Source organism: Phocoena sinus, chromosome 1 (assembly GCF_008692025.1).
Source record: "Phocoena sinus isolate mPhoSin1 chromosome 1, mPhoSin1.pri, whole genome shotgun sequence".
Taxonomy (NCBI): Eukaryota; Metazoa; Chordata; class Mammalia; order Artiodactyla; family Phocoenidae; genus Phocoena; species Phocoena sinus.
In genome coordinates, this window is record NC_045763.1 from 84019753 (window position 1) to 84038014 (window position 18262).

General features: G+C 32.8%; 1 protein-coding gene across 1 annotated transcript in view; it reads right to left on the reverse strand.

Moving 5' to 3' along the window:
• The window catches only part of ARHGAP29 (Rho GTPase activating protein 29), a 64606-nt gene that overhangs the window by 22955 nt on the left and 23389 nt on the right, over positions 1-18262 (reverse strand). Inside the window, 10 exon segments of the mRNA XM_032632941.1 lie at positions 6242-6379; positions 7120-7308; positions 7511-7575; positions 7578-7590; positions 7697-7807; positions 8234-8298; positions 9197-9334; positions 9765-9813; positions 11996-12068; positions 12432-12528. Of these exon segments, the coding sequence (XP_032488832.1) occupies positions 6242-6379; positions 7120-7308; positions 7511-7575; positions 7578-7590; positions 7697-7807; positions 8234-8298; positions 9197-9334; positions 9765-9813; positions 11996-12068; positions 12432-12528 (938 nt within the window).

The window sequence follows — 18262 nt, forward strand, 5'->3', positions numbered from 1 at the left end:
ATTCGAGAAGTTCAGGGAACCCCAAATAGGAGAAACCCAACAAAATCCACACCCAAATACATTGTAATCAAACTGTTGAAACCCAAAGATAAAGAAAAATTTTTGCAAGCAGCCAAAAACCAAACCAAAGCAAAACAAAAAACAATGCATGCCACATAGGGGAACGCTGATTCAAATGACTATAGATTTCTCATTAGAAACTATGGATGCCAGAAGGCAGTAGAATAACATTTTTAAAGTGTTGAAAGAAAAGAACCGAATTCTATAACCAGTGAAAATATCCTTCTGGAATGAAGAAGAAGTAAAGACATTCTCAGATGAAAGACAACCAAGAGCATTCATCACCAGAAGACCAACTATAAAAGAAATGGGAAAGGAAGTTCTTTAGACAAAAGAGAAATAATACCACAGAGAAGATGGAACTTTGGAGTGAAAGAATAATAACAAAAATGGTAAATATCTGGGTAAATGTAAAGACTATTTTTCTTCTCTAAAATATGAGACTTTTGAAAACAAAAATTATAAGATTGTCTGGTGAGGTTTTCAGTGTACATAGATGTAATATACATATATCAAGCACAACCCAAAATGAGTAAAGGAACTTATATGGTGGTATAGTTTTTATATTCCACTTGAACTTGGTAAAATATTAGTTCTAAGTTGACTGAAAAGTTCATATATATATATACATATATATATATATATGTATATATATCCAGTGCAACCATTTAAACAAAAAACACTATACAAACAGATATAATCAAAGACCCAATAGATAAATTAAAATGTATACAAGAGATAAAATTTAGATAATCCTTTTAGATAAATTAAAATATAATTCTAATATATAAATAAAACAGATTAAATCTTTAATAGATAAATAGATGAATTAAAATGTAATTCTAAAAAATTATCAATTTATACAAAATAAGGCAGCAAAAGCGAAACAGATGAAGGGAAACATAAGGCACAAATAGAAAACAAATAAAAAATAGTAGGCCTAAATCTTAACATATATTTACATTAAACATAAATGGTCTAAACATTTCACTTAAAAGATAGAGATCATCAAAATAGATTTTTAAAAAGTCAACATTGAAAAATATGCTATATAAGAACTTCATTTAAAATATAGTGATTAAAAGTAAACAAATGGAAAAAGATATACCATACTAAAAATAATAAAAAGAAAACTTAAATACTTCTATCAATATTAAATAATGTAGACTAAAAGGCAAGGAAAATTACCAGGATAAAAAGAGATATTTCATAAAGATAAAAGGATCAATTCACTGAGAATATATAACAATCATTAATATATAAGCAACTGAGAGATTCAAAATATATAAAGCAAAAACTGATAGAATTAAAAATGTACAGTATATTGAAAACTTCGAAACTCCTTCCTCAATAATTGACATAAATAAAAAGTAAATCATCAAGGATATAAATAAATAACACCATAAACCAAAAGGAACTAATTGACATTTACAGAATACTCCAGCCAACAACAGTAGAACACACATTCTTTCAAGTGCACACACATGGAACAAGCACCAAGATAGACCGTATCCTGGGTCATAAAGCAAACCATAACAAATTTAAGAGAATTAAAATCATACAAAGTATTTCTTTCACCATAACAGAATTAAACTAGAAATCAATATCAGGAAGATATCCAGAAAATCCTCAAATAATTAGAAATTAAATAACAAGCTTCTACAATATCCACAGGTAAAATATGAAGTTTCAAGGGAAATTAGAAAATATTTTGAACTGTATAAAAATGGGAAGTACAAATTCAAAATTTGTGGGATGTAGATAAGTAGTGCTTAGAGGGAAATTTAAATCATTAAATATTTGTATTAAACAGGCAGAGGTCTTGATGAAACCTAAGCTTCTACCTTTAAGAAACTAAAAAGAATAGAAAAATAAACACAAAGCAAACAGAAACAATAAAACGCAGAAATAAAAATTTACAAAGACAACTAGAGAAAAACCAATGAAATCTAAAGCTGTTTCTCAGAAAAGATCGATGAAATTTATAAACTTGTAGCCAGACTAACCAGAGAGAGAGGAAGTGAAGGAGAAGGCACAAATTACCAAAGTCAGGAATGAAAGAAAGGATATCACTACAGCCCACTGAGGCACTGAAAGGATAAGAGTTATGAACAACTCTACACACATAAATACAACAACTTAGATGAAAGGGAGGGACCTAATTCCACAAAATACCAAAATTCACCTAAAAAAAAATAACTAACTCAAATAGGCTTATATCAAAAGAAATTGAATACATAGTGAAAGATCTTCCAAAAATGAAAACTCCAAGCCCAGATGCTTTCACCAGGGAATGCCACCAAACATTTAAAGAAATAACACCAATTCTACACAATCTCTTCCAGAAAATAGAATAGGAAGGAGCATTTCCCAACTTATTTTATGAGGCCAAAATTACCCTGACTCCAAAACCAGACAAAGGCAGTATAAGAAAAAAACTAAACAAAACAAAAACATAATGCCAGTATCTTTCATTAACAGAGAAGAAAAAAAATACTCAACAAAATATTAGCAAATTGAATCCAGCAATATAGAAAAGGAACAATGCATCATAACCAAGAGCAGCTTATCCCAAGAACGCAAGGCTAGATGAACACTCAAATATCAAATGTAATCCATCTTATTAAGAGACTGAAGAAAAATTATATTATCACATCAGTCAAATGATGCAAAAAAACCCTCATTTGATAAGATCCAAGATCTTCATGATAAATTCTCAGCAAACCAGAAAAAGGGGAAATTCTTTAACATGATAAAAGGTATCTTTAAAAAAACTTACAGCTATCATCATGTTTAATGGTGAGAGACTGTTTTCTTCCTAAGATCAAGAATAAGGCAAAGATGTCTTTTCTCACACTCCTATTCAACAATGAACTGTTAAGTCCCAGCCAGTGCAATAAGAAAAAAGAAAAAAAGGAATAGTTTGAAAGAAAGAAAGAAAACTGTCCCTCTTTGCAGACAGGGAAAACCCCAATGATTCTGCAAAAAACGTTCCTAGAACTAATAAGTGAGTTTATAGCAAGGTTGCAAGATACAAAATCAACATACAAAAATCATTTGTATTTCTCAACACTAACAATGAATAAGTGAATTTGAAATTAAATAAGTGTGTGTATGTATGTATGCATAGATACATATACACATGTACACATAAATCATGTATGTATTTATTTATATCAATCACATTCACAGCAGACCCCCAAATAAACACTTACATACATAAGCTTAAATCTAATATAACACGGGAAAGACTTACATGTTAAAAACTACAAAATGCTGATTAAAACTATCATTTACCTAAATAAATGGGAGACACATACTGTGTTCATGGATTGGAAACTCATAGTTAAGATGCTATATATATAGTCAATTCTCCCTAATCTGATTAAGACTGAACACAATTCCAATCAAAATGTTAGCAAGATTTTTTTGTAGATACAGACAAGCTGATTCTAACATTTTTATGAAAGTCAAAGGATCTGAAACACTCAAAATGATTCTGAAAAGAATAAAGTTGGAAGACTCAAAGTACCTGATTTTAAGACTTGCTAGACAACACCAGTAATCAACCTAGTAGTGTTCTGACAAAACAATAGACACATATATATATATATCCATGGAACAAAATAGAGAAACTAGAAATTGAACTACAAAAACATGGTCAATTGATTTTTGACAAAGATGCAAAGGCAATTCAATGGCGATGGCACAGTGTCTTCAACAAACAGTACTGGAACAAGTGGACATCTGTATTAATCATGTTTTTTTTAAATTTTCCGTATTTTATGATGTTTTAATATCTTACAAAGCTTGCTGGCTGGGGAGAGACTGCTCCTCCCAATGCTAGCCAATTCTTAGCCGGGGAACATGCATGTCTTTCATATGCAACTCCAACCATCTCTATCTAACTCTCACACACCAAGCCAATATTTCCCCTTACCCTAACTCATCCCAGGGCCAGGTACCAAGCAATTGCAGGCCATCCCTATTCCCTAAAGCCCACTGAAATTACACAAACGAACCAATCCTTTATTGCTTATCCTGTCCTACCTTGCCTTTCCCCAGAAAGGGGAAACCCCAATAAAGGCTTTATACTCAACTCTCCCCTCACTCCTGCTTCTGCTTCACCAAACCTGGTACCTTTATGGTGTACCACCTTTGTGGCATAGTGTGTTCCCTTCTCTCAGGAAATCTAAGTAATTCATTTTTCAATGACATTGACCTCTCCATGTCAACATTCAGTCACCTCTATAAATTAAAGTCCCGTGGGTATAATTTTAATACAACATCCATATGCAAAAAATGAATTTCAACCTATACTTCACACCTTCTTAAAAAATTAACTTAAAATGGATCATTTCTCAATGTCAAACTATAAAGTTTTAGTAGAAAACATAGAAGTCCCTGCGATCTTGGGTTAGATGAAGCACTCTTAGATATAATACCAAAAGCATGACCCATAAAGGAAGAAATTAAGTTAGACTTAATTTCTTAAAACTTTCTGCTCCCTGAAAGACACTGCTGAAAGAATAAAGATATGCTTCAGACTGGAAGACAATATATGCCAGCTCAACAATAAGAAAACAAACAACTCAATCCAAAAGAACAGGCAAAACACAGATTGCAAACAAGCCCCTTAAAAGACGCTCAATATCATTAAGTCATTCTAAAAAACACAAATTAAAACCACTACCTAAGAACAGCGAAATATAAAAACAACAACTGACAAGTGTTGTCAAGGATGCAGAACAACTGGAACTCTCACACATTGCTGGTTAGAATGAAAAATGTTATGGCTACTCTGGAAAACAGTTTGGCAATTGCTTATAAAGTTAAACAGACGTTTACCATACCACCCATTAATCTCACTCCTAGGTATTCACCCCAGAAATGTGAAAACTTATAGTCACACAAAAAACTGTAAATAAGTATTCATAGTAGCTCTATTCCTAATCACCCCAAACTGGAAACAATGCAATTGTCCAACAGGTGAATGGATAAACACTGTGGTACATTCATATAGTGGACTACAACTCAGCAATAAAACGAAATGAACTATTGATACATGCATAACATTGATGAATCTCAAAAGCATTATGCTGAGTAAAGAAGCCAATCTCCAAAAGTTACATACTATGATTGCATTTATATGGCATTGTGGAAAAGACCAAACTACAGAGATGGAGAACAGATCAATACTTGCCAGGGATAAGGGATGGGTGGAGAGTTTGACTACAAAGGGTCAGCATGTGGAAAGTTTTTTGGAGTGATGGAATTGTTCTGAATCCTGACTGTGACAGCAGTGGTTACACAAATTTATATACGTGTTAAAACTCGTGAAATGTACACGGAGAAAAGGTACAGTCATTCCTCAGTATCTGAGGGGAATTGTTTCCAGGACCACCCATGAATACCAAAATCCACGGATGTGCAAGCCCCTTATATAAAATAGCATAGCATTTGCATATATATTATGCACAAACTCCTGCATACTTTAAGTCATCTCTAGGTTATTTATAATACCTAATGCAATGTAACTGCTATGTAAATAGCTGTAAATACAATGTAAATGCTATGTAAATAGTTACCAGCGCAGGACAAATTCAAGTTTTGCTGTTTGGAAGTTTCTGGAAAATTGTTCTCCCTAAATATTCTCAATCCATGGTTGCTTGAATCCACTGATGTAGAACCCGTGGATACAGAGGGCTGACTGTATTTTGCACATACTTTTAAAAATAAAAACCATGGTAAAGAGGCAAATGAAAACACTTGAGAACAGGATGCTTCGTCTTCAAATAAACCATTGGATTCAATTTCAATATTTATTAGTTTACTCAAATTTTGAAGAAAGATCTCATACTGCTTATAGAAGTTCCAGGGATTAAATCCATTTTGTCAACCAAGCCAAGAAAGACAGTGGCATAGAGGCAATTTCAAACTCTCAGACTTCAGTTTTAACAGAACAAATCATCAATCCATGGAGTGGATAGCCAGATAAAAAAAAATGAAACTCAAACCACGTACCAGTATTAAAAACTGAGAGTCGACTTTTAAAGTCTAAACTTTCCATTAATCTCAGAAATTAAATCCCGTAAGAATCATGACTCATCAAGCATTCCTCTCCCTTCTTCTGATATACAGATTATTTTTTCCTCTTTAAAATACTGAAGAAATTACTTACAGCTTTAAGGGTAAGATCACACTGGAAAACGAGTTTCCGGAGTTGTGTTAAAATTTCTCTTTTGGTATTTTCTAGATCATTTCGTCTTTCTTCAACATTTGTCACACAAACTTTGTAGAGTTCATTTGCTTCTTCTACCTTCAGGAGTATCAGAGAAAAAAGTGACACTGGTTCACTGAATCTATATTTTAAAACAAATGCTTACTCTAGTACGGCTCGATTTAAATAATTGAAAAGGCTTATGCATGAAAGTTCTGAAATATTCTATATTTTAAGTAGAATATTTTTAAAAAGAAATATTCTGTTTTGGTCAGCAATTCAAGGACACTTGTCTTTTATCAATAGTCAAGTATGATTTACAATTAGTACCCTGTTTGTCTATAAAATCAACATCCACTTCTATTTAATAGCCTTTTCTATTTATATTTACCATTTCCTATATAATCTTCTTACAGAATTTATCAATTATATTTCATAAATAATACAAAGCTTCAGCCTAGTCTTGCTACCAGGTATTAGAATAAGTACGCATATACACACAGTTGCCTAAATGGTGAACTTTCTGAACAATCAAGTAAAAAATATTAAGATATATCTTTCACAAACAACCCCCAAAATTCAAAAGATAAGCAAAAATCTCTTAGCATAGTGGTTCTCAAAGTGTGGATCCCCGGCAGCAGCAGCACATGGGCACTTAGAAATGCAGGTTGTCTGGGGCCAACCCTAGACCTGCTGAATCAGAAACTCTGGCGATGGGGCCCAGCAGTCTGTTTTAACAAGCCTTCCAGGTGGTCCTGATGCGGGTTAAAGTTTGAGAACCAAAGCCTTAGCAGATTAGTGCTAATTCAATAATAACAAATAACAAAAAAGATGATTACTTTTTGAAGAGCCTCTTCTTCCAGTCTTCGCTTTTTTTCTAGCTGCCTGTTGAGATTTTTTACTAATCCACCACTTGAGCACAGATGTTCCTCTTCTGCACGAAACATGGAAGATTTTGCTTTTTCATATTCATCTTGACGTTGCATGCACAACAATTTTGCCTTTTTAAGAGCAGTCTCTGTTTCAAGCTACACAGAAAAAGAAGAGTATTAAATAAAGAATAAGAAAAATCCTAATGTACAAGTTTCTTTAGCATATTCAGCAAGATAGTTAAGACTGCATTTTAGATAATCTATAGAGTAAGATATGCATCTTCCCAGGGTAGATGCTTATAGACTGCAGATGATTTTTAGATATTCACAAATAGATGAAACTCTACTATAATACTAACATTTTATTTTGTTCCTGTTTCCAAAGTTCTTTTATTTCTTTCCTTTGTTTTTCCATTTCATTTTCCTCCCAAGTAGAGGCTGGCAAGGGTATTTTTTTAAAAAGAAAGAGAGAAAAAAGCTGTTTTCTAAAGGCATACTGCTGTTTTTTTTTTTTTTAAAGTACATTGTATTTATAAATTTTTACCTGCACAAATTTGTTGGCTTGGAGAGCTGCAATTGTTTGTTGTAAAAGGTGACTGCTCTCTATATCATTAAGAAGAGCATTGGTAAATAAAGACTGCAGTGGCATAAACTCCTAGAATTTAAAATTGAAAAGTAAATTTTCCAATAGAAATGTACTAGAGTTCTAGATCCTCCCCACCCCCACTAAACTTCTTCAAAAAGAGAAATTTTTAAGCTTAGATTTTTTTCAGAAAAATGACTATTCATAAATATGACCATATGAGAAAAATACTGAAGAAAATTAACGAAGTTATTCTAAACCTCGTTAGCAAAATTAGTAGCTAACAAGTTAATCAACATTCATATAAAACTGTGGATTTCCTAGTTTCTTCATAATGGGTATCCTTATAAGTTTAAAAAGATTTTATTTTGTCAGTAAAAAGGTTATTTAGCGTGTAAGTTCTTTCCTATGTTAAGTACAAAATTTAATCTGATTTTGCAAGGCGCTCATCTGAGTAATCTCTTGACAGAGGACCCTAGTAGTTCACTGACCACTTACCTGTAGTCCAATGTTAGTTCTAGTTGCCTCTGCCAACTTGACAATATTTCTAGTGGACTCCAATTCTGAAAAGGTCAAAGAAGGCATCAGAAGGTAAATTCAACTTATTTTTCCCCCCTCCATACTCTAAAATTATTTGTAATCCCCCAATTAAAAAGTGATCACAAATACTAATCTGCAACATGATATGAAGTTATGATTCTTAATTGGTAGTACTCAGCAAAACCAACTGGGAAACTTTCAAAACGCACTTGATTAGATCTCACTTCTCTGGGGGAATGGGACCTAGGCCTGTGTATTATCTATTTCTAAGGCTATTCAGGTGAATCTGATGGGCATTCCCTATTAAAAGCAAATAATGTAGTAGAAAGAGCATAGGCTTTGGGTAAATTCTATACATACCCTATACTATATGATCTTAGGCAAATCTGCTGACCTGAGGCAAAACCCATCTCATTTGCCTCCACTGTAAAATGGGGATAATAATCTTGTCTTGCCTACTTCCCAGGGTTTTGGTAAGGATTAAATGAGATAATGGATGTTGAAAGCATTTTGTCAACTGTAAAACACTGGGAAAATATTAGCTATTAAGATGTTCCTTATATGTTCCCACTGCCTTCTGATCCAACAGCTACTGTTGTTTTTGTCTCCTTTAACCATATTATCTGATTGCATTTCTTTTCACCCACTAGAGTATGACTTCTTTAAAGGCAAAGACAGTATACTATCTGTCTTGGTGCCCCCAGATCTAGTGGTTGGTCCACATCAATGTTCAATAAGTATATTTACTGTAAGAAGAGTCTTTCCTATTTTAAGAAGAGAAAAATGGGCAATGATTTTATGCACTACAATGAAAGAGCTACTAATTTGGAATCATATTATTTATAGTCTGTAGAACATGAATCACAAACAATTCAGTTCTTACGTTCCAAAGTTAATCAGATGCCCTAAAGGGCAACTCACCCAAGCTCAGCTTCTTTTCAACCCATGAAACTATGTTCTTGGTATATTTTAACCATGTTTTAGCATATGACAAAGCCAATTCTATAGAGTTAGTGTTCTTTAACAGCATGCTGTCTAATTCTATAGGAGAAAAACTTCCTGAAAATAAAAATATCAAGGTAAGTATACATTAAATATGAGCTCATAACTCTAAACAAAGAAGCATTCATATCCTAAGATGTTCTTCAATGAAAACTGGTTAAAAAATATGTGACAAATTCATAATTAAAGGGTCACAGTTTAAACTGAAAATAGTTTTAAATTATATTTTTTAATAAATATGTATTTCTATTATTCATCAAGTTACAAGCCCTATATAATTCTTGATCAGTCTCTATCATGACATTATCTATCTACTCTAGCAGGTTTTTTTCCTTAAGTTTTATATGTAAAACTTCACACATCATTCATTTTATGTCTGAAATGAATACTTCAGGTTACTAAGCAAGGAGAGATTAAGTAATCCAAAACATTTATCAGAAGTAACTGTAAAAAGTTTGACTAAAGTTTTAAGTACCTCAAGCATTACCTTTTTCACTGGATGAGTCCACTGATTCCACAGAAACATTTTCAAAAGACTTAAAACATGGAAGAAAACAAATTTAAGATTAGAGCAGAAGATAACAGAACTTTGCTTCAAAATTTTTTCACTCTAATTTGTTACTCTGACATAATTCCTACTAAAGAATTTCAAGCATTTAGAACTCAAAGGACCTGAGAAATCTCTTTAAATGCCAGAACATTTAATAGGAATTATATAGTTTTTTACAACAGCAGTTCTCAAGGTCCAAGAATGAATAACCTCATTGTTTACTAACAGCATTAGTTAACATTAATGAATCCATTCAAAACTTTAAATTCTGCAGATCTCAAAAATATTAGTCAGCAAGTTATAGAAGCAATCTAAATAGACTGCTATCTAAATAGAAGACAAAGACCTCTCTCTTTCAGCCATCTTTTACCATTGCATTATATGATAAGCTGTCTCTGAAGGTCCATTGGACAGCTTAGTGCAGAACTTTCTATGATGATGGAAATGTTCTATATCTGCACTGTCCAGTAAGGTAGCTAATAGCTACATGTAGCTATATGAGCATTTGAAAAGTGGCTAACTTAAATGAGAATTAAAATTTTAATTTAATGAATTACATGTGACAAGTGGCTACCTTATTGGACAGTGCAGGAAAAGGTTACCTACCGAAATTGTGAGAGTTTATATTTAGTTGGGCAATACGGAGTATGAAGGAATTCAATGCAACAGGAATCAAGTAAAACCTGGGTTTGAAGTCAAGCTCTATCACTTAGTAGCTGTATAACACTGAGCCATGTATTTATACTTGTTTAACTTTGGTTTGCCCTTCTATAAAATAAGGATAAGAACATTACTTCATAAGACTATTTTAAGGATTAAGATGATATAGGTTTAGCACAGTGCATGGTTATCTACTAAGCACTCAAATAAATGGCATTATTTTTTTAAATATTAAAAAATTATTTATTATTAATTTTATTATTATTTTAAAAGGTATTTTTCAAAACTCTTCATCGAACGAAGTAATTTTATTAGTAGTATATCATCATGGATTTTTAGATTTCAATTTCTAGGGTAAATTAAAAACTGCAAAAAGGAAAAAGTATTATCCTATTAAGAATTAGTATACATGTGCACAACAGAAGTACACGAATAGGAGATATGATTTACACCTAAAATTTAAATTGTTTAGACCCCTTTTACACAGATATAATGTTTTCTTACACCTTCTAAATTAGCAGCAAGCTTGAAAATATGAAATTGAGGAAAAATCATAAATAACAGCAAAATATTTAAAGATCTTAAAATTCTTCATCATTCTGATATGGTTTCTACACTATCCTCCTTTAGTCCTTCAGTCACCAAATGGATGACTTCAGAAGTAGTCACAATTGTTTTCTAAGGACTGTAGTACATGTAACAAATGCCTTAAATAGTCATTCATATTTTGTATTATTTAAGAAAGATCTGTAGTTTTTATATTATTTTGATATAATAACAGGTACTTGGTACATTTCCAAATATTTGTTGAAATCCTTTTGGATTCCAATCCTTTCCGGAAATCCTTAACAGGAAATGATCAACGTATGTCCCTAATGCAGTTTGTTTAAGTATCTTGCATTTGGTGAAAACATTTTAGTAAAATGAAAGTATTACTACTACAATTAGTATAAATCTTTAAAGCAATATTCTACATACATTCCTAATGCTTTTATTTCATAGCAATTTTTCTTCCAGTTAGGAATCAGAACCCCAATTCTCTAACATACTTATAAGGATGCTCTCAGGGGGAATTCAGACCTTCAGTTCTGTTAATAAGTGTTTCATGGTAACAAACAAACTGTAGGATGTGTGAAAAGATTAACACCCTCTTTACTTCTTGCATCATTTTTCTACCAGTCCTAAAATCTGCGACAATGTCAGGAAGGAAAAACAGCTATGAATTACTTACTAAAATTTTGGACCATAGACATATAGGTTCATTACATAAGACACTATAAAATTACCAGCTACGTTTTTTTTTTAAATGATGGTTCCACTTCAAAAGTACAATTAAATTTTTGGTCCAGAAACTGACCATAATTTATCATATTTAAAATGAACCGAGCTGTTTTTTTTTGCTAAACTAAACAACTATCAAAGACTAATGCTGAGATTAAGATTAGGATATTATTAAAATATTAAGTTAAAAACATTAAAATCTTTGCTTTCATACAAACTTGGCCTACCTTACTTTCCCGGGAAACAGGCAGTCGCAATAATGAATCATTGCCTACATCTCCCATGAGGAAGTTTGTCAGGCTATCCAGGGGAATTAAAAAAAAAAAGAAATGGAAATAAACAAGTCATGACATTGCTCTGTCACAAGCTTTACATTCAACATGTCATCTAGGTTAAATTTTTTAAAAGCAAGAACCTTAGAAATAAACTGCTAGGAATCTATCCACATAAACCACATAGTCACTTGCAAATGGATGTTGCTTCTAAACAGCTATAAACACCTCCAAATACACCAGTAAAGCAACACAGAAAGCTTTTCTGAAGTTGTGATAACATTTCATGCTAGTTAATACTTTACTTTGCATGTATGTACTGAATTATTGTGACATACTCTCAATGAGACATCTAGGCCCTAATTTCTTTAAATGACAGTCCTCTACTTACATATTTCCAAAGGTAAAGGCCAAGGTTTCAATGGAAGAAAACACTTCTCTGAAGAGATCATTTTTGTTTTCTTCATTTACTTCTGTGAAGTTCACAGCTTTAGGGAAAAGTTGGTTACAATTAATGAGGAGAAAATACTTTAAACTAGTTTTATACAAAGTCATTTAATCCCTTAAAAATCCATCATTACTACTAGAAGCATTAGAAGATTCAGAAACTGAAAAGCCTAATACACAAAATAAATATGATGTTCAAGTTCTTCATTAAAGAAATCATACAAAAGAATCACCTTGCATAAAAGTAGCCAGCATTCCAACCTGACTGCTCCACACATTACATAATTTGACACATCTAAAAAGTGACTCAATGTGAAATCAATTGATCTTGAGTCACGCAGTCCATGTTACACCAACCTTCTCTCATTAAGAGTGCTCCGTATTTTTTTCTCTTGCTTATTGCTTCACGGCATTTTTTAAAAACAGCTAAATGCACTGTTTAAGTCACTTAAGTCAATATGAAGTACATTTTCCACTACAAATTACCAATATTTGAAATCACATATACATTTGACATAGCATAAAACCTATATACAAAGCATACCAATTAAAAACACACAAAGCTTTAAAATTTTTAAATTCCTATTTATTTATACCCTTATTTCTTATAGGGTCTTGGGCTCTGAGGTTCATTTTAATTGATACATAGCTGTCTGTTTATCACAGGGACAGTCGAACATTTTGCATTTTGTTAAAATTATGAAACAAAACTGAAAAAGGTTTCTTATCACAACTTCATCTGTATGCACCTTTCTTAAAAGCCCAGATACAACCTACAGAGACAAAATCTGAGGGTTGAATAGGTAAATTTTTTAAAGTAACTCATTCTACTCAGATTGAGTTTAAGGAGCCACCGGCTCCCTGTAACCCACCCTCCCTAGGATCCTTGCCAATAACTGGAAGGAGAGAAACCAAGTGGAGAGGAAGCTATCCTTTGTTTTAAAACATAGTTGTTCTTAAGCTTGCCTGCACATCAGAATTACTTATGCAGCTTTAGAAACAAAGTCTGAGTCCCACCACCAAAGATTCAGATTTCAGAGGCCTGGTGAAGCACATATATTCGTTCAAAAGCTCTCCCAGGTGATTCTGATGTGCAACTAGGGTTGAAAATGTTTCCTGGAAAGCCAGGATTCCTAAGCAGGGATGAATTAAACCTTAAGCCTGGAAGCCTCATGAAATTACAACCAAGATTTTACACGCCTTTGTAGATATGAGGGGGTAAGGTCCACACCTTTAATCAGATTGTTCTAAATATCTCTGATACAAACAAGAAGAAAAACTTTAAAACTGCCTTTGTAGATATGAGTGGGTAAGGTCCATACCTTTCATCAGATTCTTCCAAATATTCCTGATACAAACAAGAAGAAAAACTTAAGAACCGCCATAAATAATTTTTAAAATATTTTTTGATTTCTGCTCTGGTCAAGATGGAAAAACAGGCTTATATGTCTGAAACAACTAAAAGAAATCTGTACAAAATATACAACACAGCAGTTTTCATGACATTAGCTATCAGGCAACACAGAACAAAAATCCTAACAGACAAGAAACAAACATGGTGAGCTCTACAACTGCCCCAAGCCCACTGCGTAATAACACACAAAGGTTTCTAAGCAAAGGAAACTACCAGAGATAAAGAAGGTCATTTTATAATGATGGATTCAATTCATCAAGAGGACACATCTTATACATTTATGCACCTAATAAACAACTTCAAAATGCATGAAGCAAAACTAATAGAACTGAAATGACAAATTCACAACTACAGCCAGAGATTTCAAAAACCCTCTCTCAACAATTGACAGAACATGTAGACAGAAAATCAGTAAAGGATGTGAAAGTCTTCAACAATACTATCAGCCACCTTGACAAGACCGACATTTAAAGAACACTCTACCCAATGACAGCAAAATACATGTTCTTTTCAAACACACACTGAATATTTACCAAGATGGACCATACTATGGGCCATAAAACAAGTCTCAATGGGTTTAAAAGGATTCAAGTCAGGTAAAGTATGTTCTGTGACTAGATGGAATTAAATTATAAAAATCTCTGGAAGAATCCTCAAATATTAGAAAACTAACACACTTCTAAATAAACCATGGATCAAAGAAGAAAAAGGGAAATTAGAAAGTATTTTGAATACAATGAAAATGAAAAACCAACATATAAATATTGCCGAAGGCGGTGGCAGAGAGGCACAGAAGGGAGGGATGACAAAGGGACATGCATTACCTGGATTGTGATGGTTTCACAAGAGTTATGCATATCAAAATTGATCAAAACTGTACCCTTAATTTAAATATGTGCAGTTTATTTTAAGTCAATTATACCTCAATAATGCTGTTTTTAAAACTGCACTTGAAAGTAGACTTTTAAATGTAATTTATAATGTAATACCAGCAAAAATGTTAAAGCCTACTCCTATTTCCCAACTTTAACCTGTTAGACTTTTAAAGAAAAAAATACTTTATAACACTTTGCAAAATTCTATAATTATTCTTCTTTTCCTATAAATGTATTTTTCAAAGCACTAAACATGACTGTGAGATAACTGTAAGTAGTGAAATAATTCTAAGTAGCAAAAAGACAATTATTTGAACCATCTTCAATCGTTATCTTCATCCCTACTCAAATGAGGTTACAGCCATCTAATGAAAATTCCTATTACGGCCCTTGCCTCTACTTCAAAACAGCTCTATACTTCTAATATCCTTTCATTTTTTTGCTCCTGTCCAGTGTTTCAAAGAAAAGTCTTTGGCTCCTTTCCAATAATAAATCTTCCCATTCTCTCCCGCATTCTCCAAAACCCTTACCACCATTACTCCTCCCTCATAACTTCACTATCTCCTACTAACTGACTTTTCTTGTGCTACTAACAACATACCCAAATCTTTTCTACAGGAAAAAAATTAAATTTACCATATTTCTTCTTAAAGCTACCATCCTATCTAATTCAGCATTTCTTTACTACTAAAACTTTATAAATAGATAATGACAATTCACCAGGATTTGGCTTTTCATCCAGTTTAATGGTTAGCAGGGGTTGGAAAACATTTTCTGTAAAGGGCAAGATAGTGAATATTTTAGACTTTTCAGGCTATACAATCTGTTGCAACTATTCAACTCTGTATAAAGTAGCCAAACATAAACAAATAAGAGTAGTTGTTTCCGATAAAACTTTATTTACAGAAACAGGCAGCAGGCCAGATTTGGCCCACTGGTAGTAGTTTGCGCACCCCTGGTTAAAAGGATGGGTTCCAAAGCCAGTCTGCCTCTTAACGAGGTTAAGTAACTTAACTGCTCTGTTCTTCAGTTTCCTCATTTATAAAATGGGGATAATAATATGCATTTTGAGAAACACTGTGAAGATTTAATGAACTTAGAACAGAGCTTGTTACATAGAAAATGCTCAATAAATGTTAAGTTATTTTCACTCAATACCACTGAACAACACTGTCAACAATAACCTCCAACTGTTTTAGTCAAACTTGGAAGTCTTTTTCCTTCTAAGTTTTCATCCTACTTCACTGTTCTGCAACTCTGAACAACTCTATCACTTCATACATATGCAACCTTGGACAAATCACTCTATGTCCCAGCTTTCTTATCTGCAAAATGGGAGTTGATATAATAATAATTTGCTGTGAAGATTAATGGGTAATCCATGTAAAGAGCTTAACAGCATCTGGCATACAGTAAGTACATCCTCAATATATTATGTCAGCTATTATTAATACAAATATTAACCATTTCCTTCTATCTTGAAGCATTTTGCTTAGAAGCAATACATTATAGCAACTAGAAAATGCAAGGCTTCAGAGTTTCAAACCTGAGTTTAAATCTGACCCTTACCACTTCCTGTGTTACTCTGGATACATCACCTAACTTCAATTTCCCCATACGTAAAATGGCGTGTTACTGAAAGGAACAACTGAGAAAACAAATGTAAATCACCTAGGGTACAGTGCTTGGTATTTAGTAAATATGAGCACCCCCATATCCTACATCTGATCTGTGCTTCATACAGTTGTTTCCACTCAGCCGGCAGTTCTCATCTTGGCCTTCTTCTCTATGCATTACCCCCAGAGAATCTCATCCACTTTCAATACCTTTAACGGAATGAATCCTTAAACTACCTGTCTAGTTTTACCCTCTGAGCTCCAGACCCATATTTTCGATGGTCTGTTTGATACACTCCTCCCCCTATTTCCCAATCTTTACCCACCAGCACTGCAATCTCAACATGTATTAAACTGAACTCTCATCTCTTCCTATCTACTCTGCCCCTCAAACCTACTCTCTTCCGTACATTCCTTAGCTCATTAGTTTTGCTTCCAAAATGCCTCAAACTTTTTTTTCTTTCTTTCCATTCCCGTTGACACTGACTTAGTTCAAAGGCCATATTTTACTTCTAGTTTGGACTATTTACCAACCTGCCAAGTGGCCTCTCTGTCTCCACTCTCTCCCCTCTACTAGCTGACCTTCGAAATCAAATCAAGATTTTGCTTAAAGTTTAAATAATTGTCTCCCTTGGGTTCCCTATTAAGTCACGACCATGAGCACATTTATACCTCTTTAAGAAAACACGTGAATAGCTTTCATACATATAACCTATTAGAACAGCAACTTTCAAACAGTTTTACCACAACCTTCGGTAAGAAATACATATCACATCATGACGAAGTATACCATATACACATAATAGTTATCAGTTACATAACACCTACAAAGTTTCTGAAATATCCTTAAGTCTTATACAATGAGTGTTACACTCTGATTTTTCTTTTCTATTCTCTTTCATATTTTAAAATGCTGGTTACAATTCACTAACTCGATGTTATAAATCAAAAGCCAAAGTCTGAAAACCACCATATTAAAAGATATAATGGAAGAAAATTTTCACCATTTGCACAGGGAAAATTCCTTAGGGAGAAAAACAAAACAAAAGCTACAAGATTTATAAACTGAAAACTTCACATTGCTTCTGAGAAACAAAAAAAGACAACCTGAAGAACTTAAATGCATACCATATTCTCAGATAGAAATGCTAAGTATATAAATTCTCCTTAATTTTATTTATAAATTTAATTATAAATTAACTATAATTTATACATTCATAAACTTAACTATAAATTAATTTATAAATTTACATATTTAACTCAAATCACCCTCAAAATACCAATAGGTATTTTTTGGAACTAGATAAGCCAATTCAAACATCTTGATGGAAAAATAAAATCCTGAACAAGAAGAGTAATGGAAAGAGAAGCTACCCCAACCAGACACTAAAACATACTATAAAACCACAATGAAGACAGTATGGTACTGGCACATAACTAAACAAATCAAGGGGACAGAATAAGGTCCAGAAATAAATATATGTGACAATTTAGTGTGTTTATGATAAAGAGGGCATCTCAAACCGATGGGGAAAATATGCATTATTCAATAAATTAGCTAGAAACATAGATACTCTAGAATGTATCAAAGATTTAAATTTAATAAATAACACCATGAAAACATTAGAAGAAAAAACAGTGGCGAATGCTACTATAATCTCCAAGCAGGGAAATCCTTCCCTAATACTCAAAAAGCATACGAAAGGCACATAAAACATCGAGATAGAAATGCAAAATAAAACAAAATACCATAAGCAAATCAAAAGATAAAAAAACGAACTAAAGAAAATCTGTAACTTATATCAAAGATTAAGGGCTAATTTCACTTATATGAAGTTTCTATAAATCAATACTAAAAAAAGACCAACTA